This window comes from Panthera tigris, chromosome D3 (assembly GCF_018350195.1).
Source record: "Panthera tigris isolate Pti1 chromosome D3, P.tigris_Pti1_mat1.1, whole genome shotgun sequence".
Taxonomy (NCBI): Eukaryota; Metazoa; Chordata; class Mammalia; order Carnivora; family Felidae; genus Panthera; species Panthera tigris.
The window spans coordinates 374,514-399,769 of NC_056671.1; the positions used below are offsets into that span (position 1 = coordinate 374,514).

General features: G+C 52.6%; 1 protein-coding gene across 5 annotated transcripts in view; it reads left to right on the forward strand.

Moving 5' to 3' along the window:
• The first annotated feature begins 7,115 nt into the window (after positions 1-7,115).
• Positions 7,116-25,256, forward strand: part of GOLGA3 (golgin A3) — a 42,161-nt gene continuing 24,020 nt past the window's right edge. Inside the window, exons 1-7 of one of the 5 annotated variants that reach the window (XM_042961957.1) lie at positions 7,116-7,408; positions 12,981-13,269; positions 16,112-16,390; positions 18,972-19,084; positions 22,159-22,820; positions 23,201-23,312; positions 24,946-25,252. In XM_042961957.1, coding sequence (XP_042817891.1) covers positions 13,161-13,269; positions 16,112-16,390; positions 18,972-19,084; positions 22,159-22,820; positions 23,201-23,312; positions 24,946-25,252 — 1,582 coding nt within the window. In that variant the 5' untranslated portion in view covers positions 7,116-7,408; positions 12,981-13,160. Of the gene's footprint in view, positions 7,409-7,998; positions 8,402-12,980; positions 13,270-16,111; positions 16,391-18,971; positions 19,085-22,158; positions 22,821-23,200; positions 23,313-24,945; positions 25,253-25,256 lie in introns of those variants that run through there. The other 4 variants (XM_042961960.1, XM_042961958.1, XM_042961959.1 and 1 more) reach the window with 4 other exon arrangements.

Genomic DNA, 25,256 nt, shown 5'->3' on the forward strand with positions numbered 1-25,256 from the left:
GGGGGAGAGCCTGCCGGCACCGCTGGTTACTGACTCCCCGCTCATGAGAGTTGCACCTGCAGCCTCACTCGCATGAGCCAGGTGGCTGGAACGAGGCCTGCGGGCCTGGGGGACCCGGGGTCGGGGCCCAGGTCTGAGTACTTGGGAAAAGGGGAGAGGCATAGGATCTCTTGGATCCACCAGCCCCAAGTGACACCCTCTGGTCACACGTTGAAGCTGTGGCTTCGTGTCTAAGTCCTGGGCCCAGCCTGCACGGGACCGCGGCCTGCCCTCCACATCAGAGGGCGACGTCTCATCACTCCCTTCTCTCCTGCAAAGTTAGAACAAAGATGTGGCTCCTTAGGGATATTCCAGCTCTGTAAGCCTAGGTTTAAGCAGAGGCTGTGACTTCACTTGGTCTATAGTGGCTCCTTGTGAAGGGGAGGGGACCTGTCACATTGGGCTGCTGGGTCCACAGTGCAGGGCTGGCTCTGCCGGAGCTTGGGCTCCTCCTTCCTAGCGAGTACAGGAGGTCGGCACAGAGCTGGCCTGCTCTGACTTGTCGGGGGAGGGGCGGGTTGGGACCAGGGGAGTTACTCTATGGGATGTTTTCCAGACCTGGGTGGCTGTGTATTTATGATGTCTTTATGACTCTTGTTCGTCCACACCTTCCCACCCGCCCAACAGCAGGCTCACAGTTGGGCCGGAGCCCGGCTGCGGGTGTCCTGGCACAGTCTGCTTGGGGTGAGTGGCCAGCTGGGGACTCCCATGTGCTTGTCTCCAGGTACTCCGGCCCCGGCCTGGAGCAGGCCCAGCTGGGTCTCTGCTGGCTGCCCCCTCCTCCTCTCACAGCCTCACTCAGCCCATCCCCAGACTTGCGTCCCTCTGGTGCCCTGGTGCCCCCGTCAGAAGAGGGGCCAGCTCTGCCCATATCCCCATCTGTGGTGCACCCTCCAAGGGGCAGCCTGTCCTGGCCTGCGGGTCCGAGTTGTGAGGGGAGGAGTTGGTCCTGTGGAGGCCTTACTGGGTGCAGCCAAGAATCCAGCAGAGCTGACGGGGTCAGAGTCACGGGCCCAGATGTGAGAGCAGCAGAGGGATGTTGGCAGATTGCACCCCGGGAAGCGACCAACCCAAAGAGGAGGTGGAGAAGGTTGGCATGCGGCCCGCAGAGAGGAGGCCCCGAGAAGCCCAGTTCTGAACCCAGACGGCCGTGAGGAACACCAGCAGCCGGAAGCCAGCCTCCAGGCTGGAGGGAGAAAATGAATTGGGGGCTGACCGGATTTAGAAAACCCAGCATAGATCTGGCTTCAAGTGTGGCTGGATGCAGGAAACAGAACGCCACGCGGGAACCCTCGTCTCCCTCTGTTTATGGCAGCAGCCCAGACCTCAGCCTCCAGCAAGCAGAAGCGGGTGAACTTCCCCACTGGTTCAAATGGAAACCCACCCCTGACCTAATCGCTGTGGGCCAGACCAGAGCCTCTCGCCCACCTGGCAGTCAGCACTCCATAGGCAGGTGGGGTGGCCTCAGGCAAGAGGAAGGGGAGCATCCAGGCTTGTCACCAGGAAGGACTGGATGCTGGACAGCAGCTCTGGGGCTTAGACCCAGCAGGCCAGACCTCAGCCTGCCCAGGCCTGTCCCTAATGGGAATCGGGCTGGGTGGGTCTCAGTGACTCCCCCTGGAGATGCCAGCTTGTTGGGCAGCGGAGGGGGGGGCGGCACATGGAGGAGCCCAGGCACACTTGTGCTGATATTCACGGCTCCCTACAGAATTAATTCCAAGGTCCCTGATGCACTAGAGTCTAGCCCAGTCGGGTCTGTGTCGCTCTGTCCTCTCAGGGCGTTAGCAAAAGCACAGCTAAGCCATGTGCATTCCCTTCCTGCTGTCAGCCACTGTCCCACCTATTGAGAGGAGCATGAGGGGGACTCCATTCTGAAGGGCAGCCAGCCACACCACGAGCCGCGGTGACCTACAGAAGGGCTGCCTCGCCAACTCCCAGGAGATAATCGTTCTGGCCTCAGCAATGTCGTGAGCTAGTAACCTAAACACAGCCATTTAAAAATCATACAAGTTTGGAATTCATAAGATCTGTTAGAAACAAAGGTAATGAGCGCTCAGGACTCCCCCCTTCCCAGTGGATTTCCTCTGCCTGACCATCGTGTCTCTTGTGGGTGTTTGCATCGGTGTATCTGCATGGCGTAGGTTCTCTGCAATGGTGCACATCCCTGCCCGCCTGCCCGTTTGTGGACCTCACATTGGTAGCTGGAAATTTGCCCTGTTGGGAGAGGATTCACACCGTGGAAACTGGTAAATGCTACAAATCAAGGTCATTTTTGTTAGAATACCAGCACACCGCTGCACCCAACCAGTATAACTGTGAGAACTAATATAGTTGTTTAAAGCCACTATGTTTTGGGGTGGCTTGTTACACAGCAAAGAATAACAATCTCGTGGCCCAGGAAGGCCTGGCACTGGGTGGCCCCGCCCCACCCCCAGAAAATCTCCCCTTCTGCCCACCCCACCTACAGGGCCTTCCTATACCCAGACCCTCTAAGAGGGACCCTGGCTGCAGAGCGCAGACGGTGACCTCTTCCCATCCCTCAGTTCAGATGCACTTCTCAGAGGGTGCTCCCTGGACACCCCACCGCACGCAGCCCTCTGGCCGGCCGTTCTGGTGTTAGCCTGCTGGGTGTCCTTCCTGGTCCCTGCATTACCGAAAAGTAAACGTTTGCTTACTGTCTGTCTCCCCCTCCGAGAGTCCAGGGCAGGGATCTTCCCGTCTTTTTCACCGTTGTATACTTGGCCAAAACATGTGACGTGGGCAAGCATCTGATGGTTGCCGGCTGCCTGGTAGACTGGTGGTTGAGTGCACGGACAAAGACAAAGACATCACTTTACTGGGCATCTTCCCTGAGGCACGGGGCACGCTCCTTACTGTCTCTCTGTTAAGCCTTGTGTGTGCACTTCTCATTTTTTCTTATGTGTTTGTCTTCTTCTGAAGACGGTGAGCTTGAAACCCACCAGTGTCTTCCCACTTCTCTGGCAGACCCTATGCAGCTTGCTCCCTCAGCCCCAACACAGACCCCCTCCCACTCTGGATGCGCCGATTCCTCTCCGGGGAAAGCTCTTCTCCAGACCCTTCCATGCCTGCCTCCTTGTCATGCAAGTTCAGCTCAACTATGACTTCCTCAAAGAAACCTTGGAACATGCGGCTCTCCTTGCTGTTCCCTCGCCCGAAATACTTCCCACGGTGACCTGCGTGTCTCCTTACTTCATTCATGTGTTTGCTCAAACTCATCTGGGGGCCTTCCTAAACCATCCATCTAGAAATAGCATGCCTCCACACTGTCCCTTCACCTTGCCCTTCTCTGAACTCCTCACTTCCTGTCTTGTATTTCTGTTGTCCGGTTCTCTGATAGGACGTAAGTGCCCGTGAGAGCGGATATTGTGTACAGTGTCTAGAATAGCGCTTGGAATACAGTAGGCCACTTATTAAGTGAATGAATGAATGAATGAATGAATGACGTGATTAAATGGCAGCCCCTCCCACTGACACACACCGTTTCCTTCACAGGAATTATGCTCTGAAGGGCTGGTCCTCCCCACACAAATAAAGCTGGGCTGGAGCAGGGATCCTGTCTCTCCTCCCCAGCTAACCCCTACACTGAGAACATTGACCAGCACACTCAAGGCACTAGACTGTATCCATCGGCGGCTGGATGACAAAATATGGTATACCCAGACAGTCCAATAGTATTCATCCGTAAAAAGGAGCAAAGCTCTGATACATGCTGAAACATGAATGAACCTCAAAACCTTATGCTAAGTAAAAGAGAAGGCAGTCACAAAAAGTCACATATTGTGTGATTCTTTTTATATCAAATGCTCAGAATAGGCCAATCCATAGAGACAGAAAGTAGTTAGTTGTTGTCAGGGAAAGGAGGATTGGGGGGGAGGGACTGCGTGTATATGGACTACAGAGATCCTTTGGGGGTTATGGAAATGTTTTATAACTGCATTGCAGTAAATTCAGTTTTATTTAAAATTTAATAGGGGCGCCGGGGTGGCTCAGTCGGTTGAGTGTCCAGCTTTGGCTCAGGTCATGATCTCATGGTTTGTGAGTTCGAGTCCTGCATCGGGCTCTGTGCTGACAGCTCAGAGCCTGGAGCCTGTTTCAGATTCTGTGTCTCCCTCTCTCTCTGCTCCTCCCCTGCTTGTGCGCGCGCTCTCTCTCTCAAAAATAAATAAACATTAAAATAAAATAAAATTTAGTAAATGTAACTGGAAACTTAAAAATTGAATTGTATACATAAAATGGGTAAATTATATTGTAAGTAAATAGTACCTTAATAAAACTTAAAATTTTTTACTTAGATTAGCACTTTTTTCCCCTGCGCAGATATGCCAGCTATATATAGGCTCATTTGTATTTACATTTCGTGTCGTTACATGTTACTTGCAGATTTGTTTCTCCAGTTTCCCCCATTGGGTGCACCTTGCATAGCTGTAGTATAATCTCAAAACCAGGAAACATGTTAGCCCAAAGTTTGTACGCCTCAGGATGCAGAACTCTCACCACAAAGACCTCTCACCACAAAGACCTCTCCCCTGTCTCGCTTTAGCCACCCCCACCCCCACCATTCCTTGGCAACCACTAATCTGCTTTCCATCTCTATAGTCATTATCATTTCACAAATGTTATGGATGCGAAAGCATGTAATAAAGTATACTTCTTTTGAGATTTTCTCCACTCAGCATGATGCCTTGGTGATTCATCTAAGTGGTCGCAATGTATCAGTCAGTAGTCCTTTTTTATTGAGGAAGAGGCCCCATGATTGGATGCACCACAGTTTAACCATTTATCCATTGTAGGATTGGTTGAATTTTGGTTGTTTCCAGTTTGAGCTTTGATTACAAATAAAACTGTGGTGAACAATAGTGTCCAGGTTTTTGTGTGGACTTAAGTTTCCTTTGTCTGAGCTAAATATCCAGGAGTGCAGTTGCTGGGTCACACAATTAAGTTATAAGGAAAATTGCCAAACTGTATTACAGAGTGTCTGTACCATTTTATAGTCCCACCAGCAATTATAGTGTATGGTGTGTAGCGTGTAGTTTCTCCACATCATTGCCAGCATTTGGTACTGCTACTATTTGTTTTAGCCGCTTTGATAGATGTGTGTAGTCTTGAGGCGGTGTTAATTTGCATTTTATAATGGCTAGTGATGTTGAACATCTTTCACAAGTTTATTTACCATCTATATATCCTTGTTGGTGAAATGCTGCTTCATATATTGGCCTACCTTCTAACTGCATTTTTTTTTTTTTAAGTTTTGGGAATTCTAATATATTCTAGGTACCAGTCCTTTATCAAATACATGGTTTGCAAATATTTTTAATTATCTGTAGTTTGTTTTTTCATCCTTTTAGTGGGATTTTTCTCAAAACAAATGTTTTTAATTTGGGTGAAATTCAATTTATTCTTTTTGTTCTTTTGTGGATTGTGCTTTTATGGTATCATGTCTAAGAACTCTTCACCAAGCCCTTAGTCCTGAAGTTTTTCTTCTGTTTTCTTATAAAAGTTTTATAGTTTCACACATTTCTGCATGTAAGTCCATGATCATTTTGAGTTAAATTTTGCATTTGCAGATGACATGATGGTCTATGTAGAAGATTCCGAGGAATTTATAGAAAAAAAAAAAAACAAACCCTCCTAGAACTAAAAAGTGAGTTCAGCAAGTTCTCAGGATACAAGATCAACACACACAGAATTTAATCACATTCTATACACTAACAATGTGCATGTGGAAACTAAACTTTAAAGCAATACCATTTACAATTACTACAAAGAAAATTAAGCACTTCGGCATAAATTTAACAAAATACATACAGGAGCTGTATGCTGAAAATTACAAAATGTTGATGGAAGATATCAGAAAAGACCTAAAAAAACATAGAGATATACCATGTTCATGGATTGAAAGCCTCAACACAGTTCCACAGCTGGGGAACCTGGCTGGCTCAGTGGGTAGAGCGTGTGACTCTTAATCTCAGGGTTGTGATTTCAAGCCCCACATTGGGTATGAAGCCTACTTAAAGAAGAAACATAGCAAAGATGTCAATTCTCCCCAAACTGATCTATAATGTCAATGCATTTCCTATCAAAATCCCAAGATGGATTTTTATAGACATAGACAAGTTTATACCAAAATTTATGTGGAAGGGTATGATTTCCCAAATACCTAGAACAACCATGAAAAAGAGCAAATCAGGAGGATTCCCCTACCCAGTATCAGGGCTTGCTGTAAGACTAGTGGTGGAGACTGTCATGTAGGCAGAGGGATCAACAGAGATCAACGGAAAAGAGCAGAGAACCCAGAAACACCCACAAAAGCAGCTAATTGATTTTTGACAAGTGTGCAAAAGCAAGTTTTTAAAAAAATATTTATTTTTGAGAGAGAGAGTGCAAGCAGTGGAGGGGCAGAGAGAGAGGGAGACACAGAATCTGAAACAGGCTCCAGGCTCTAAGCTGTCCCTCAGAACTGGATGCAGGGCTCAAACCCATGAACCATGAGATCATGACCTGAGCCAAAGCCTGACACTTAACGGACTGAGCCACCCAGGCATCCCTGCAAAAGCAAGTTAATGGAGGAGAGAGATTTTTTTTTTTCTTCAATAAACGATGCTGAAACAAAGTTTTGGGGTTTTTTTTCAATAAACGGTGCTGAAACAATTTTCCCAGAGGCAAAATGAATGAATGAATGAATGAATGAATGAATAGGAGAAAACCTTCATTTATACACCAACGATGTTTGTTTTGAACGGGTAAGACATTGCTATGGCTCCAAAGCAGGAGTCACTTGCATTGGCACCTGAAAGACAAATAAGTACTTGCGCGTGGGAGGTGGGGGTTCGCCCTTCGTGGGCTCTGCGGAGAGCAGCCTCAGCGCCCACCCCACCTGGCGTCTGGGCCCTTTGCCCCCTTGGGCCTCCTAGCCACGCCCCCAGCGGGGCCGGGGCGGGGTGAGGGTGACCACGCCCGCAGCCTGACAGATTGGGCGGGACAGGGCGGGGACCGGAGTCTTGGCCACGCCACTTCCGTCGGAAGTTCGTTTGTCTAGCTTCCGGTCGGAGGTTGTCTTGCAAATCCCGAGCGTGTGTTTCCACAAGGGAGACAGCCCCAAACTCACTTTCTGAAACCTGCCTCGCGTCGGTTGTGAGTGGGCTCGAGTCCGACGCTGCGGTCGGGGCAGCCGGGCCCGAGGGCAGCTGTTGGCAAGTACGGGACGGTGTGTCTTCCGGAACGGAGGCGGCGGGCACAGGCTGTTTCCGGAGGGTCCTAGCCCGTCGCTGCGCCGCGCCCCGCCCCTCGCGCGGCCACGTCTCCGTCGGAGCAGCCCGGCTGGCGGCCGCCTAGGCTTCCGCAGCGCCGGGTGAGGGTCGCGGGGAGGCGCCCGGCCCGGGAGCCCGGCCCGGGAAGGGCGCAGGAGCGCCGGGGGGCCGCGGCACGGTCGGGCGGAGGCCAGGCGGCGGGCGAGGGGTGACGGGGCCCGGGCGGCCGCGGAGGGTGACCGCGGCTCCACCTGGAGCGGCTCCGCCCCGCGTTGGTCCTGCAACTCACCGTTGGTAGCCTCGGGGCCTGGAAGCCGGCCTGTGCGGCTGTTAGCGGTACTGGCTTCGGAGATGGGCGCACAGCAAGCCGTTCGGAAGCGCTGTCTGCGCGTAACGGGGCGTGATCTAGTGGAGCTACCCACAGCTGCCCAGCAGCTGCACCAGAGTGTCAGCCTCTGGCCTTTTGCAGTTCTGCCAGGATGACAGACGTGACACGGGGTCGGGACATTCGTGCGGAGTTGGGTTTAGAGTCCGCGTAGCTGCTTGCCTCTCCTTCCGCCTCGATTCCATTTAGCTTCTGGGTGCCTAGAGGGGCTTCACCCTTGCAGTGAGATTTCCTAGAGGAGCCGGGCCAGGCACAGTCACTAGTGTGGAGCAGGTGAACAGCTCGGCCTCATCCAACAGATAGTTGCTGAGTGTGAGCCGTGTGACAGGCACTGTTGATTGTAGGTTCTGGGACACGTGGGTGGAGTTGTGCGGGATCCCTGCCCTCCCTGAACTCACATTCTAGTGGAGCGACGGGGACAGTAAATGAAGAAGTAGTATGGGGTGCTGCTTGGCGTGGGTCTGTGGGAAGGCCCGTGGGGAGTGGTGACTTTTGGGCCAAGGCCTCTATGACCAGCAGCCAGTCAGGGAAAACTGTGGGATGAGAGTGTTTCGGGCAGAGTGAGCAGCAGTGTGATGACCCTGAGGGACGACGAGTGACTTTGGTAAAGAAGTAGTGTGTCAAGGGCGTAACGAAGGAGGAGGAAAGTGGCGGCGTCCAGGATGCAGTGTGGGGAGGAACCGGATGGGATGCGGCTTCCTAGTTCATGGTAAGAGGTTTGGGTTCTTGACAGTGTGATTGGAAACTACTGAGACCTAGTAAGCCGTGTACAGGTGACTCATGCGTTTAATTTTTTTTTTTAATTGTTCCTTTACCATTGCCAGCATAACCCTTTCCTGGAGAAGTAGCTTTCAGTTAACATACCTCGAATGGCAAGAAAAGAAAAGAAAACTCATCTGACATTACTCAGATTCAAAAGTAGCTTTTTTTTCTTTTCTTTTTCTTTTTCTTTTTTTTGGCCAGTTGCCTTTAGCAGTGTGCATTCTGCTAAGTGTGAGAATATCTTCTAATTGACTTTACTATCAATTTTGACGAGCAACAACTGAAGGGAAAATAACACATAACAGCTACCATTTATTGAGGGCATGGGACAGACCCTGTGCCTTGTTGCATTTAATCCTGGCAAAACTTTGTATTCTGTTTCTCATCATGTTCCTGGTGAGGAAACTGGCTAAGAGTGGTTATGAAACATGCCCATGACCTTACTGCCGGGGGTGGAGGAGTCAGGACTGATGCGGGAGCCTACGCTCTACGTGGCATTGCTGCACAGGGACAGAGGCCTGCCGGCTTTTCACTTTGTGTGTCAGTCCCTGTTTACTTGTGTACTTGTGGTTACTAGCGTGGCCTCAACTAGATGCCGTCTTCTTAAGGAAATCCTGTTTTATGTTTGGCCTTGCTGTTTGTTTCCAATTGCCAGTAGAAACAAACAAGGTGGGGTAGATGGAGCTGTTTGCGTGTATATCGAAATCATGGGAAGTTGAAGTCCTGTATGTGCCTGAGACGATTTTCTTGGCATGAAGTCCTTTGATGCAGATGGCGTGAATTTAGAGTTATGAGCATTTTGTGAAGTTGTGATAACTGTCTCTTCCCTCCAGGAAACACAGCAGAATGCAGGTAGTCAAAAATGGTAATGTGATAAAACTGATATTAAAAAAAATTTTTTTTAATCACGAATTGGGGGGCACCTGGGTGGCTCAGTCGGTTAAGCATCCAGCTCTTATGTATGTGTATGTATGTATGTATGTGAAAAAAAATTTTTAATGTTTATTTTTTAATGCTTTTTTATTTATTTTTTGAAGGAGAGAGAGAGAGACAGAGAGACAGAGCTTGAGCGGGGGAGGAGCAGAGAGAGAAGGAGACAGAATCCGAAGCAGGCTCCAGGCTCTGAGCTGTCAGCACAGAGCCCGATGCGGGGCTCAAACTCAACAAACCGTGAGATTAGACCTGAGCCTAAGTCAGACGCTTAACCAACTGAGCCACCCAGGCGCCCCCCTATATATATATTTTAATGTTTGTTTATTTTTGAGAGGGAGACAGACAGCAAGCAGGGAAGGGGCAGAGAGAGAGGGAGACACAGAATCCAAAGCAGACTCCAGGCTCTGAGCTGTCGGCACAGAGCCTGACATGGAGCTCGAGGTCACCACCCTTGAGATAATGACCTGAGCCGAAGTAGCATCCGACTGCTGATCTCAGCTTAGGTCTTGACCCTGAGGTCATGCGTTTGATCCCCATGTTGGGCTCCACACTGGGCATGAAGCCTACTTAAAAAAAAAATCACGAATTGGAATTCATGTTCCTAATAACCGCTTCTTTGGGATGTGCCCCTAGAAGTCTGACCCTTCTCTCTGCCCTGTTTTTGTGAGCACTGAGGTAGTGAGACCCTGACCGACTGAGTCCTGCTAAGTAAGGTATACTGGAGCCTGAGGACAGACACAGAATGCCAGCTTATTACCTACAGGGAGATGTCACTTCAGCGGAGGCTGCTCTGGGCCTTCAGTGAGTTGTGTTGTCCCGCTCCAGGAGGAGCTGCGTGTGCATGGGAGCCATGTTTATGAGTTGCCAGAATGTGTCACAGTCCCAGGGTCTCATGCTGTGGAGGGCTGCGTCGTCCACCTCTGGAGCGGCGTAGGACCTCTTGGGACTCAGCAGGGTTTTTGTTTAGCAAGAAGTTCACATAAAGGGCATTAAGTGAGTGGAGTACGTGATGGCACTGGGCTCAGACAGCCTGGCGCGTTCGTCTCCGCGTTTGCTTCATCAGTGGAACGAGCATCTCAGCAGACCTCCTCTTGCCCGGGTCCGGCATCGTCACGGCCTCAGGCCATTCTCCTCAGCAGCTGCTGGGCTGCCCCTGTGCCTTCCCTGCTCTGCCGGGCCGTGTTGTGTGTCCAGCAGATGAGGGAAGTCCGGCTAGCTGCCTGCTTGGGTTCTTACCCAGGGGACATTGCTTATCTGGGGTGTGGCCACTACCTGCTGCTCTCCCAGGGGCATTCTTTGTCTCACTGGAACGGTAGCTTCCGAGGGGTTTTAGTTGGAATAGTCAGAGTTGTTCTGTATTTGAAGAGGCAGTGTTGATGCTCAGGATGCAAACACTGTATTGTTCTGGAACCACTAGCTTGGTTGCTAAGGGGTGGAACTTGGCAGGGCCAAAGATTGAAGTTACTAGCCTGTGTCGAGCGTCACTCAGAGTGGGGGATGTTCGAGGGGGAAGGGCCGACTGGGAGCGGTCGTTTCTGCTTCCGGGGCTCTTGCTGCGTGGAGGAGATGCACACACGCCCTTCTGCAGTGAGCTTGCACACGGGGTGTCTTGGTGGCAGAAGGGAGTGGGCCAGGCACTTTACCTGAGGCCCCGCAGGACTTCGGAGCAATGTCTAATGGTGGATGTGGAAGGGCCCTTGGGGATTTGCCTGGTGGTCAAGGGGAAGGGGCCCCCACGTCAGAGGGGCCAGCTTCTGCCTGAGCAGCACTCACCTGTCATTGTTGCCCTTGCAGGCACCGTGGGGCGGGGGCAAAGACATTGCAGAGCAAAATGCAAACGTTTTCTTCTGTTAAGGAACTTGGGAAGAGGGCCAGCACATACAGCGTGCCCTGCGCAGTGACCTCTGATCCCACGTTCCACTGTATGTGTTGGTACCCATTCTTGAAGCGGCGAGCCTGTGATGAAGGGGACGGCCTGGCTGGCCTTTTGCTGACGTGCCTCGCCTTGCTTCGTGGGCGTCTTACCTAAGGATCAGCTGTCTGCAGTAGCCAGGGGAAGGCCTGGTGGACAGTATTTGCCATGGAGCCAGGACCCTGTGGAACAGTGATTTTTGGAGGGGCCTGTAGGATGTGCAGGGACAGGTGTGGAGCCTCCAAGAGCTCGTGTGTCTATCCCCCCGCCCTGGGAGGTCTTTGAGGGTGAAAGAGGGTACTGATTACTGCAGAGACAAAAACAGCATTGAGAACTCATTGCAGACAGGATCATCGGCCAGCCTCAGTAGCTCCCTTCATTTCTGTGATCCGGAATTTGGTTCAGTCTTCAAATATGTGCACAAACGAGCCACGGAGCCACACTGGCAGCCAGCGCTTTTCAGTTAGCTGGTTGGTACGCATTCTATCAGTGGTCCTTTCTAGTACAACCCTCGTGCTGGTTCTACGCGTGGCGCTAGACTGACCTTTTCATCTTCTTACCGCGCGATTACTCAGCCATAGCATCTTTGGCCTGTAGGTGCCAGACGGCAGAGTGGAACGTGTCGTTCTTAGAGCTGCTAGCCAGACACTCGTGGGTTTACACGGGGGATGCTGCCGTCACTAGTCACTCGACGCCTGGGTGTGCCAGGCTGTGTCGACCACCAGTGGGTGCCTCTTCCTGGGGGACGGCAGGAGAGGACTGTGGCAAGAGAGGCACACCTGCCTTCTGCTGTCGAGTCAGCACCAGCCCCTCCGTGTGTGGGCCACTGCTCAGGCTCTTGTCTGAGATGTCTGTGTGGGATTTGGAAGCTGGAGAGGGAAGTCACGTAACTTTTTGTCCTGAAACTTGTGAGACTCAGAACAGTATGTAGGATGACGTGAAACTTACCATGTAGGGAGTAAATGCCAGCATCTCTGCAGAATGGATAGTGGCTCACACCTTCCCTGCTGACGAGGAACAGGTTATGAATATCCTCAGTACACTTCAAAAATGGTAACCAGTTGCCAAACCTGGGGCAAAGTTTTGCCCCCTTGAACTTAGCCTAGCAGGTTGAGCTAAAAGCTAATCCTGACAGAAATGAAGGACGAAACTGATCACCTGCCCCGAGATGCCTTCTCTGGACCCCGATTCCACGTCCTCATCTCTCTGTGCTTCCCCTGACACAGCCTAGGGTTGCCACGTTCCGTGAACTCCGCCACCATGCCAGGCCTGGGAGGGGAGCTTGCCCCGTGAGTGCTCGGGCCCACGGGTCCAGGGCAGAAGTCACTGGCCACGCGTGGCTATTTAACTCAGATTTCTTAAATTTAAACAAGTAGCTTAATTCCTCAGCCTCCCAAGGCCTGTCCCTGCGAGGGGCTACACGTGGGGCTCAGGTCCGGTTACAGAGTGGCTCTGCCCTGGCGCCAGCTGGTTCCCTTCGGGAATGGGCCCCGGTGTGGTGGGTCAGCACTTTACCCTCAAACCTAGCATATTGTAGGTACTCAGGAGTTATCTGTTGAATGAATAAACCTGTTTATTACATGGATGTGAATCGGGAGCCAAATGTTAGTCTTGCAATTGTTACTTCAAATCTGACAAATGAGGTTTCATGATGCCTTCTTTCTCTTTTCCCTCCTGTCAGGTATCATGATGTTATTGGGTTTGATTTCAAGCCACTTATGAGACTGGACGTCTTCCCAAAATGGACGGCCTAGCGCGGGTCTTCCCAGGAGCCCCGGGCTGCTGCTAATGGCCGAGACCGAACCCGCCCGCAGCCCGCTTGCAGCCCCCGAGTATCGGTCCAGCCTGTGCCGTCCTGACCATGGACAGAGTGCCGGCCGGATCCAGCAGTGGCACCCCAGCTCACCCCGAGGCCCTCCCAGAGCCCCCAGGGTCACCAGTGCCACCTGACCAGTGGGCTGACGCCCCGTGTAAGTCGCCGGTTACTCTGTGCTGCTGACGCTTTGCCTTTAGACAGGAGGCGGCGGATCACCTTGCATTTTGGAACAAGACTGTGGTGCTTCAGACCGTAATGAACTTTTCGTCCAGGGTTTGTTTTTACTGATCCTGTGAGCGCTTTTTCTTAGTTGATGCCAACTTTAAATCACGTGCCGGGCGTGTCAGACCGAGAGCTGCCCGCTCTCTGCTCCGGCAGACGCGCCAGCACCGGTCTCCGTGAGGGTTCTGTGGTGTTACCTGCCTGGCATTTGCCTTTAGGATACACAAACGGTGCGGGAGTGATCCAAGGTTATTGGATCACATTGGCAGGTTAGCTAATGGGTTCTTCATTCATCAGAAGTACAGGGTGAATAATTTACTCGGTTGTGAGGCCCCTTCCTGTTTAGGGGGGTCAGTGCAATGTGTCAGTGCAAAGTTGTAGGTATTGATGTACTCATTCGCTAGGAGAAATTGCATTTTCCTCTTGCAAAATGATGTTCGGGCACCCGCTCCTTCAACAGCAGGCAAGGCTGCTAACAGCAGGGGCCCAAGACCAAGGATCCAACGGTGGGACAGACAGGGAGCCGGCTCTTAGATCCGTCACTGAGACAGTGAACCCTCGAGCAGGGCCTTGTTCGATCTCGTTTCACTTTCTTCTCGTGTAAGTGGGAGATTACTGGTGCCTGCACCCTTGGGTGGTCACGAGGGCTGAAAGAAATGGTACACAGGTCCTCAGACACAGTAGGAAGTGCTAGTGGCCCTTGTTTGTTATTGTTTCATCATCTTTGTTATCTATCTGCAGTTTGGCTTGTGTTTGGGAACAGTGGTCTTTTTTTGGCCTTTTAGATTTTTCTTTTTTAATGTTCGTTTATTTTTGGGAGAAAGAGAACATGGGAGAGGGGCAGAGAGGGGGCACGGAGGATCCAAAGTGGGCTCTGCACTGACAGCAGAGAGCCCAACAAGGGGCTTGAACTCACAAACCAAAAGATCGTGACCTGAGCTGAAGTCGGATGCTTAACCGACTGAACCCTCCAGGCGCCCCTCTGTTAGGTTTTTTTAAAAGTGTTGGGGCGCCTGGGTGGCTCAGTCGGTTAAGCGTCCGACTTCAGCTCAGGTCTCGATCTCGCGGTCCGTGAGTTCGAGCCCCGCCTCGGGCTCTGGGCTGATGGCTCGGAGCCTGGAGCCTGCTTCCGATTCTGTGTCTCCCTCTCTCTCTGCCCCTCCCCCGTTCATGCTCTGTCTCTCTCTGTCCCAAAAATAAATAAACATTAAAAAAAAAATTAAAAAAAAAAAAAAAGTGCAATATAATGCTTAAAAAACTACTTTGTCATATAAACAGGAAGATGTAGAGACTCTTCTAGGTCTGTAAGCTCCTCAGAATGATAATCTAGTATCTGAAATGCAGGCTCCCCTAACCCCTCACCCAGCATGGCGCCAAAGGGTTGTTTGAGTAAGAATTGAGGTCAGGTCAGGATTGTGGTCCGGTCTCCTCACTGTTGCTTTGAGACTGTGGTGCCCCGTTTGTATTCTGTTTTTCCTCTTGGGGAGGCATGACAGTGAGTAGCTGTATTGGTTGGGCCTCACATTTCAAGTATCAGAAACCCATTTTGAATTTGCTTGGGTAAAGGGGAGTTCCCTGGATTCATACTGGGTACATCGTGGGATCCAAGTGATGTGGATCCCCATAGGACGCTGAGGCCTTGCTGCACTTAGGTACCTTTGGAACCACACCCAGAGACCCCTGGATCCTCCTTCCCTCCCTCCAGGCGCCATCTTGGTTCTTGACTGCCGACTGGCTCCCCCACCAGGGTGAGGGGGCAAGGAAGGTAAAAATCATTTAATTGTAAGAAGTCTTTTTTTTTTTTTCCTTTTGACAAGGAAATAGATTTTAGTTAGTGTATGACAAATCCACATGTAATAATGTTAGCGGTGAAACTGAGCTTGCTATGTGCATGTATGGTCATCACTGGTTAAACTTGGGTGTTTATCTAACAACTGTCGATCAAACAGTAGCACAGTCTCTTTGTCCTCAGATTCTGACTCTGTGCTCAGCTTTGGCATAAGTGTTCTGATCAGTTAATCTACGTCTTTACCTTAGATTTCTCGTTTTGGAGGATGCACTTATGCTTTGAAATGACTTTGGAATTATTCCTTTGTAAATGTGAGGCATGACTAATCAGCCCTGTGTCACCGGTGTCTGTTAGAAACATTATCAGCTGTGTTTTCAGCATTTATTTTCCTTTGCTGTTTTTTAAAAGCAGACTTCCATAAGATTTCTCATTGGTCTTGTTGAAAAAATTTTTTTTCAAGTTTATTTATTTATTTGGAGAAAGAGAGAGAGAGAGAGAGAAAGAAAGAAAGAAAACGAGTGGGGAGGGGAGGGGCAGAGAAAGAGGGGGAGACACAGAATCCGAAGCAGGCTCCAGGCTCCGAGCTGTCAGCACAGAGCCCGACACGGGGCTCAAACCCACAAACCATGAGATCATAACCTGAGCCAAAGTCAGATGGTTAACCGACTGAACCACCCAGGTGTCCCTCATTGTTTAAATGAGAAGGAAGATTACTACTTAAATTCCACAAGCACTGGGCGGAGGGTGAGGGTGGTCCACGGATGAGGGTGTCTGGCCCTGGCAGGCGAGCAGCTGTCCGATCCCCACACCCACGTGAGGAGAGCCCGGCCTGCTCTGCCGCCAGAGTGAACAGTCTCCTAGGACATTGGAGATGGCTCGTGCTCGCACGTCTGGAGTCTCTTCTGTCCCGTCTTCTCTGCATGTCTGAAATGCGGCTGCCTCTCGTGGTTGACACTGTGATGGCTCAGCACACTCTCTCTTGCAGGTGCCAGTGTCGAGGCCCATCGAGCCGCAGATGGAGGGCGAGGCCCGGATGGACCTGGCAAGGGGGACACCTGTCAGAACGGGCCGACGCCACTCTTCCCGGACCCTGCATCGCCTCTTGGTCCCGCCACGAGCCCACTGGGTCCCGAGGCCTCTGCAGGTGTGGCTGATTTCCATGACAACCTAAGGAAGTCTCAGGGGACTGGTGCTGAGGGCAGTGTTAGAAAAGAAGCTTTGCAGTCCCTCAGACTCAGTCTTCCTATGCAAGAAACACAACTGTGTAAGCATCCGTTCCCGCCGGCTCCTCCCTGCCCTCCCCTTCCTCCTGCGGCGCCCCCGTCGCCCCCCACCCTCCAGACACGCTCACTGCTCGTCCCTCTGTCTTCACCGGCCTGTCGCTGTGGTGGGTTGTGCGTGTTGCGTGCAGCTCCATTTTGGAGAGAAGCGGCGTTCCCTCGTGGTCACGCTGAGGGTGCGGCTCAGGGTCTGGGCTCGAGGGACTGTGCACGGCATGTCTTACGCTGGACGGTGAGCAGACAGTGGGGAGTTAAACTTCAAAATCTTTCTTCTATGAATCATTTTAATGAGCGCTTACCCCTGGGGACCCAGGGGCAAACAGGTCACAAACTGGCAGACTGTGAACCCTAGAAACGTCCAGGCCTCTTTCCAACACGTTTTTCCTCCACAGACATACATAATTTTACATAAAGGGATCGTACCACACACGCTGTTTTTCCTCTCCTTCCCCTTCAGTACCTCGTTCCCTCCCCTCCAAGTAAGCCACATTCTCACATGACCCTTCACGGGCCTCTAAACAGCCAGGTTTCGGGTGTTTTTGGTCGTTTTTTACAAAGGGAGTCAATTGTAGCATCCTGTGTTTTCCGTAGTGCTATGTGGAGGTCGCCCCAGGTTGTCTGATGCGACTCCATGTTCTTGCTTTTGAGGCTGGTCGGGGCCCCGTGCGTGGCCGGGTGGGTCTCCACTTCTGTTCGTTGGCCGGAACCCCCGGCGCTGGCGAGAGCACCCTGGCGCCCGTGGGCCCGGTGTCGCCGCTGTAGTTTCTGTAGGCTCTGTCCCAGGAGTGCAATTCCTGGTCAGAGGTGGGGGCGTCTTTACCTCCGTCATGCAGAGGCCTGTGGCCGCTGAGATGTGACCGTGAGATGACGTGGCCCCCCCTGCACGCACAGGCCCTACTGTCACTCTCGCCACCGGCTGGGCGGCTGTGCCCGGAGGCGCTGTGCTCCTTATGCTTCCCTGATCACTCGGGCACTCTTCACCTGCTGGCCATTGGGTCGTTTCTCTGAATTGTCTGCTGATTTGTTTAGCCCATTTTTCTTTTGGATTGTTTGCCCTTTTCTCCACAGACGTTATTCTGCTAGGGCTGCAGCGTCTTTATAAAAATTCTGTACATTTAGGGCAGGCGCCTGGCTGACTCAGTCTGCAAAGTGTGCAACTCTTGATCTTGGGATTGTGAGTTCCAGCCCCACGTTGGGCATAGAGCTTACTTAAAATAAATTTTAACTGTCAACCCTAAAATCCAGAGATGCCATATAAAAGTGTGGATTCTTGACCGTAGGGATTTGTGAGCCCTAATGCCAGGTGCTCACTTGGTGAGTGTGTACCCAACCCTCAGTCTGCTGACTTGGGGGCTCCCTGCTTGAGGCCATAGACACCTAGGGTTTTCCCACATGGACCCCTGAGCCTTGTGAAAACTACTAGATCTTTTCGGTGATAAGCACACACATTAGTGGTAACTCGGTGAGTTCCTAGCGATGCTCTTGGCCTGTGCTCAGGTCTGAGGGATTATGTAAGACAACGGCTGCTGATCTCCTCAGAATCCACATCTGAAGATGATGCGGTCTATAAAGTGGTTAAATTGTGACATTTTCCTGCTCTCAGCGCAGCAGCCGACCCTGCCTGTGTGTGTGGCGGCGTGCTGTGTACACGTCTACACGTCTGCTGTGTGTGAAGGAACCCTGGGGCCATTGTGCCTTTTGCTTTCTATTCAGCCCTTTTATTACCCAAAATAAAGATTGGGGTTTTGAGATATTTTAAAATCTGTTGTTGGCCCCAAAAGTTGTCATTTCCCCTTCTGTCCTCGAGCATGGCCCCTGCCCTGGAGCCGCCTCTGTCAGGAAACTGAGGTAACCAGCCCCAGGCCTCGCGGGGACACCTGCGTGGCCTTCACTTTCAGGTGAGTCCCGAATGCGTCCCTGTGACAGTGCTTTTCCCTAGTGAGTAACCTCCGAGCACTGCTTGTATGAGAACCTTCTGATTTTGCAAAGCTGTACTGTAACATGACTCACTGTAGGGATTTAGACGAGCTGTGGGTCAGATTGTGTCCCTAGATGTAACCATGTGAAGAAGGCATGTCTGGTGACCGTGGCCACATGCCAGGGTGGCTCACGTCCCCCGTCCCTGGGCCCCGCTCCGTCGGCACTGCTCTCTGTGTGCGCCTGTGTGAAGTCACAAGCGTGGTCGGAGCCAAGTGGGAGCTGAGGGTCCCTGAACCTCAGAACATCGGCTCTGGCACTGACTTCAGATTTACTTATCTTGTTACTACAAGTCCACGGGTGACCTGTGTCCGTTTTCCCAGCTGGACGCCTCTAGGGAACTGTGAGCACAGACCCTGTGCTCGACCGGTGAGTCTTTGACCGGGCACGTCTGGTCTGTGGTCGGTGTCCGAAGCTCACGATTGTCTCCATCTGGAAATAGCTCTTTCAAACTGGACGGCTGTGTGTTGTTTGGAGCTAAATCATATCTAATTGGTAGTTGAATGGGAACAGCCAAGCCACTGTTCTGGTTTGTCCTCTGTGCCCTCGTGCGTCACGAGTCACTAAGTGGTCGTTCCTCCACGGCAGGTTCAACAGAGGCTTCCCTGCCCCTGGAGAAGGAGGAGCAGGTCCGACTTCAGGCTCGGAGACGGCTCGAAGAACAGCTCAAACAGTACAGGGTGAAGCGCCAGCAGGAAAGAGTGAGTCTCCTTGTGTGTGTGTGTGTGAGAGCATGAGCGGGGGAGGAGCAGAGGGAGACAGAGAATCCTAAGTAGGCTCTGTGCCCAGCACAGAGCCTGACGCGGGGCTCTATCCCACGACCCTGGGATCATCCACACTCCCCTTCTCAAGGGCCTGTCCACACTCTATCTTCTAGAGGCCTGTGTGGTTTCATGCAACATTAGGTGATTAATATGTCAGGAGTTCAGTGTAGGATTCTAAATGTGAAATTTAGCATCACTCTTTGTCTTAAAAAATTATCTAATATACACATAACACGGGTGGTTTAAAAGTTTTTTTGTTTTTTTTTTTTTTGAGACACACACACACACACACACACACACACACACACACACACACATACGAGTGAAGGGGGAGGGGCAGAGAGGGAGAGAGAGACTCCCAAGCAGGCTCCAGGCTCTGAGCTGTCAGCACAGAGCCCAACATGCGGTTTGAGCCACAAACTGTGAGATCATGACCTGAGCCGAAACCAAGGATCAGATGGCTGAACCGGCTGAGCCACCCAGGTGCCTCATAACTGGTGGTTTAAATGGAAGGATACTTTTGGGGGCTTCTGGCTGGCTCAGTCAGAAGAGCATGTGATTCTTGATCTCAGGGTCATGAGTTTGAGTCCCATGTTGGGTGTAGAGATTACTTAAATAAATAATAACTTTACATGGAAGGATACTTTCTTAGCCCTCAGTAACATACCCGCTCTCAAAGTGATGGAAACAGGCATTGTGTCTGTCACACGTTGGTCTGACCAAGTTATGATCCCTGCTTGCTCAGAAGCGAGGAAGGCAGGGTGGCTGCAAGATGCTGGGGCAGGGCCAGCTGGGGCAGAATGCAGCCTGGGGAGGCGCGGTCCGGTGTGAGGACCGGAGTCTCAGTCAGTCCCCACGGCCTGGCGCCGCACGGCTGTCACCGAAGCTTAGAGCTGAACGTCTGGCTGCACTGGGGTCCGCGGCTGCCTGTGTGAGTGCAGAGGCCCGTGTGTGCGGCGTGTGACGTGCTCACGACCAGTCAGCACCACCTGTCTGCGTATCCATGACTGCAGGAGAGGTGTTTTGAGGTTGGTTCAGACTGGGAGAATCTGCCAGACCTCATCGTGGGTTATGGGGGTAGGTCCACGTGAAGGGGCCTAGGATCATCTCAGTAGCTGCTGAAAAGGTGTTTGTGAAAAGTCAAAATACGCAAAACAAGTGAACAAAAACTACTGAAGGAGAAACAGAAGGGTATTTCTTTAGGAATATTTCGTTTACGTGAGGAGCGTAGTTCAGACGTCATCCTCACATGGCGTAGATGATGAGAAGCTCTCCATGCTGCCTTCCTCCCTGTGTCCTGAGTGCAGAGTGGGGGCCGCCTCACCCTATGCAGTAGTCTACCCGCATTTCCTTAACCAACCTCGTGGTCAGCATTCCGGTTGTTGCTACATTTTTGAAATTGCAAACAATGCCGCAGTGAACGTTTTGCGTCTTGGTTATATTCTTGTGGGCAAATCGTTGACTTTCACATTATCGGGAGAAGGCTTTAGGTATTTGTTAGTTGGATATTCAGTGTGCTCTGGCTAGGCTGGACTGGTTTATACCCCCGTTAGCAGGGATGAGACTGTGAGTGTTGGCCATCCTTGGCAACGTTAAAACAACAAACACTGAGCTTTTGTCCTCCGACAGGTGAAAACAACAGTACCTCCTGTCGGGGAGCACCTTTTACGTGTTAGTTGTTTGCGTGTTTGTGTCAGTCTTTGTTCATTTTTCTTTTTTTTTTTAAAGTTTATTTATTTTTGAGAGAGTGAGAAAGCATGGGTGGGGGAGGGGCAGAGAGAGAGGAGTGAGAGAGAATCCCAAGCAGGCTCCACATTGCCAGCACAGAGCCCGACACGGGCTCGAGCCCACGAGCTGTGAGATTAAGACCTGAGCTGAGGTTGTATGCTTAACCGACTGAACCGCCAGGCGCCCCGTCTTTTTTAGCTATTTTTGCTCACTAGTTGGTATTCTTCTCGTCACATCCCAGGATCATTTTGAGATGGTTCCCTTTCTCCTCCTTGACCCCCTGCCCTGTTGGGATAGCACTGACTTTGTGGAGTAAACCTAGGATTGGCTATGTCTCTAAGAGAAAGTCATTTTGAAATAGCATCAAGGAACACTATCTTCTGTCATCCTTTGTCTCATTCAAAGCCGTTAGGGAAGCTCTAGCTGAAGTAATAATGTAAGAAAAAGAAATAAGAGATACAAATATTGAAAAAGAGGAGAAATGTTATTTGCAGGTATTGATAATGCCTTGGAAAACTCTAGAGAATCAAGTGAAAAAAATTATAATATATTAAAATATTATAAAATAAGGGCACCTGGGTGGTTCAGTAGGTTGAGCATCTGACTTCGGCTCAGGTCATGATCTCACAGTTGGTGAGTTCGAGCCCCGTGTCGGGATCTGTGCTGACAGCGTGTGCTTGCTTTCTCTCTCTCTCTCTCTCTCTCTCTCTCTCTCTCTTCCCCCCCCTCCCCCCTCTCTCTTTCTCAAAAATAAAATAAACCTTAAAATGTATTTTAAATTATTAAAATAATGAGGGTTCAGAAAATCGTCAGTTGAAAATACAAGTATAAAAAATCAACAGTTAGCCTAATACGGCTAGTTATAAAATTAGTGGGAAAAGCGAATATTTACGGCAACAGCATGATGAAATACCTAGGAATTACATTGAAACGGCAATGGTTTGGAGTCTCAAGCGGTCCGGCGCGAGCAGGCGTGCATACCTGGAAGCGCGGCTCCTCAGCCCCTGAGTGATCGTACGTCTCAGGTGGCTGTGACCCAGCAGGGCCGCTTTGGATGTGGACGTGGTCGAGCCTGTCGAGAAGAGTGCGTGCGCGGGGCTGACGGGACAGCTTTGTGAGGCCCTGCCTGCCGGACACGTGGGAATGCCGTGCGGTCCTGGTCGTGCGGGGCGCGTGCCCGGGGCTGGCGCGGGGAGGGTGGCCGGTGCAGCCTTTCGGGCCGCGAGGTTTGAACGCTGCCGTCACTCGTAGACGTGATTTCTGTACTTTGGTTTCCTCCCCAGTGCAGTCAGCCTGCGGCCAGAGCACGACTGTCCAGCACGCTCGACCCGGAGCTCATGCTGAACCCGGAGGCCCTGCCCCGTGCCAGCCCGGTGGCTCTGACAAAGGAGTACTCCTTCCTGCGCACCAGTGTCCCCCGAGGGCCGAAGGTGGGCAGCCTGGGGCTCCTGGCGCATCCCAAGGGGAAAAGAAGTTCCAAACCAAGCAAAATCCGGTCTCTGGCCGATTACAAAACCGAAGAAGACTCCAGTGCCGGGAGCTGTGGTGGGAACGCTCCGGCCGCAGACACCGCCGGGGGCGCCCTGAAGCAGAGCCGGAGCAGCGTGACGTCAGTAGTGTCCGAGGTCAGCCCGTGTCCTGAGGCCGAGGACCACCTGGAGAACGCGTCCCTGACGGGCGACAACACGTCCGAGGCTGACGGGAACGAGAGCGACAGCTCCTCCCTCAGCAGCGTGTCTACCCGTGGGACGCGCGGGCTTCTGGTGGACCCCGTGGGCACTCGCGACGCTTCCTATGTGGTCAACGGCCGGGAGATCGCCGCCGCCGCCCTGGGCCAGTTCCCCTCCATCACGGATGTCCTCCAGGCTGCGGCGGCCGAGCACCAGGACCAGGGACGGGAGGTCAACGGGGAGACGCGGAGCCGGACAGACAGCATCTGCAGCAGGTGGGTGCTCCCTCCACCGCCAGAGCCGACCGGCGGTGCTGGGTTTCTCCTCGTCACGTCCTGAGTGTGTAACGTCTCTGTATACACAACTCTGTCGTTCCGTAAGACGCGGGAGCAGGTCAGGAACCGCGTCCAGTGTTGAGGGATGCTGTTTCCCGTATCTACGTAGCCTCATGTCTAAAGCTGCACGGATACTTCCCTGGGCTGACCAGCTCCCCAGAGGGTTTCTTGGGAGCGTTTGTAAGAGCGTTAGTGGTCCACTGAAACCTTCCAACTGTATTTATCATGTGGCGGGGACTGGAGCGGCGCTGTGGGGAGCCCAGAGACTCTGGATGCGTGAGGAGAGCTGGCGCCTGATGCTCTGTGCCTTTGTCCCCCAGCGTGTCCCTGGAAAGCTCCGCCGCGGAGAGCCACGACGCGGTGCTGCAGGCCCTGAAAGACAAGATGAGACTCGAGGGTCAGCTGGAGGCGTTGTCTTTAGAGGCCAGTCAGGTAACGGATGCTGGAGGCCGGCAAGGCGCCACGGCTTCGGGACGCATGTGCGCGCCTGCGGGCTGGGTGCTCAGTCCTCTGTGTCCTCACCCTTTGTCCGCCTGCGTGGCTCGGTGTCTCCCTGTATGTCGGTCCTGACTCTGGGATGCGGGCCCGACGGTCCCGTTGGCGGGTCTCGCCGTAAAAGACACTGGTAAAAGTGTCCTCTTTGCCCCTTGAACACTTTCTGCTGCGGGTTCTGCCTTCTCTGACGTGAGCTTTGCTGTATCTGTTCAGTCTACTCCTGAAAACCATTTCTGCCCCTTAATTTTCAGTTTTCCTTGGCAAGTGGGGTAAATCTGTTGAGTTGAATTCAGCTGTGTCCATTTGGTGTGGGGGGCAGGGGACACACGGGCACAGAGGCAGTGTCGCGGCAGCATGGGTGTCCTTCAGGAGCGCGTCCCAGCACAGGGTGTGGGGCAGCGGCTCGTGGCGGGAATAGCTTCCTCTCGAGCCTGGTGTGGTTTGTTGAATGACGTGGTCCAGGGACGCAGACCGACCCCTCTGTGCACGTAAACCTGGTGGTGGTCGCTGCGATTTCAAGGTGAATTGTGGTGGCACGTGGTTGTCACTGTCCCTGTAGAACCTCATCCAGCGCGTTTCTGCTTCATTTGCACCTCCGGCCCGTGAGTGATGTAGGAACCTTTGGTTGTGTTTATTTTACTTTACCTTCTCGCCCTCCTAGGATACTGACTTGCTCTTGAGTTGTGTGGATTGTGGCGGGTGTGATCCTTTCTGGCCGCCCTGTTAAAATCCAAGTTGTTATTATTGCAGAATCTCATTGTGTTTGCTCACCTAACTGGATTTTTGGGGTATTTGTCGTCCCGTTTGCTGAATTTGACGTTCGTCTTCCTCGTGTTGGTCTTCCCCTCACGCGTGTTGACGTGCGTTTGTCTGCCCGTCTTTGCACCTTGGGATTCCCGTCCACACGTCTCACAGATGGATTTTTGGGTGGGCGGGAGATGCTGATGGCAGACAGGGCACGTGCCTTCCCGCCGTCTCTCAGACGTTCTCTGCTGCCCGAAGGCCTCTGCTCGTGGAGGCCCCACCTCCCGCTCGCTCCCCCTTGGTCCTACCCACCGTGTCCCTGCGGTGCCGCCACCCAGCGCCGGGCCGGGCCTCGGGCTGCCCCATGCCCAGCGGCTCCGGCTGGAGCCCCTCAGAGCCCCTCGTGCGCAGTAGCAGGGGGCCTTTCCCGGGAGGCACGGTCCCAGATCTGAATCTGACGGCACTCGTCGTGGGGCTCCCTCGGCATGCCTGGTGTTCTTTCTTGGGGTGTGTGCGTGTGCGCCGTGCCGCACTCGTTTCTTTTTTGAACAAATGTGTTTTCCAACGTCCTCACGGGCGAGCGGGTGCTCGCACAGCTCGGGCGCTGCCGCGCAGAGCGTGAGCGGCTCCGGTCACCCCTCCTGCCCCTCAGGCCTGTGTGGAGGACCTGCCTCCTCCCGGGAGAGCGGTCGGTGCGAGAGCAGCTGCGAGCCCAGGAGACACGGTGCTGGCCTCTGAGTCTCCCCGGTGCCTCTCGGTGGCGCTCTTAACGCACGGGTGGCAGTGACTCGTCTGAGAGTCGCTTTCCGGTTGGGGGTCTGTCCAGGCACTTAAAGAGAAGGCGGAGCTCCAGGCGCAGCTGGCCGCCCTGAGCACGAGGCTGCAGGCACAGGTGGAGCAGAGCCACAGCAGCCAGCAGAAGCAGGACTCGCTCAGTTCGGAGGTGGACACCTTGAAGCAGTCTTGCTGGGACCTGGAGCGAGCCATGACTGACCTGCAGAACATGCTGGAAGCCAAGAACGCCAGCCTGGCATCGTCCAACAGCGACCTGCAGCTGGCCGAGGAGCAGTACCAGCGACTCGTGGCCAAGGTGGAAGAGATGCAGAGGAGCATCCTCAGCAAGGACAACACAGGTGA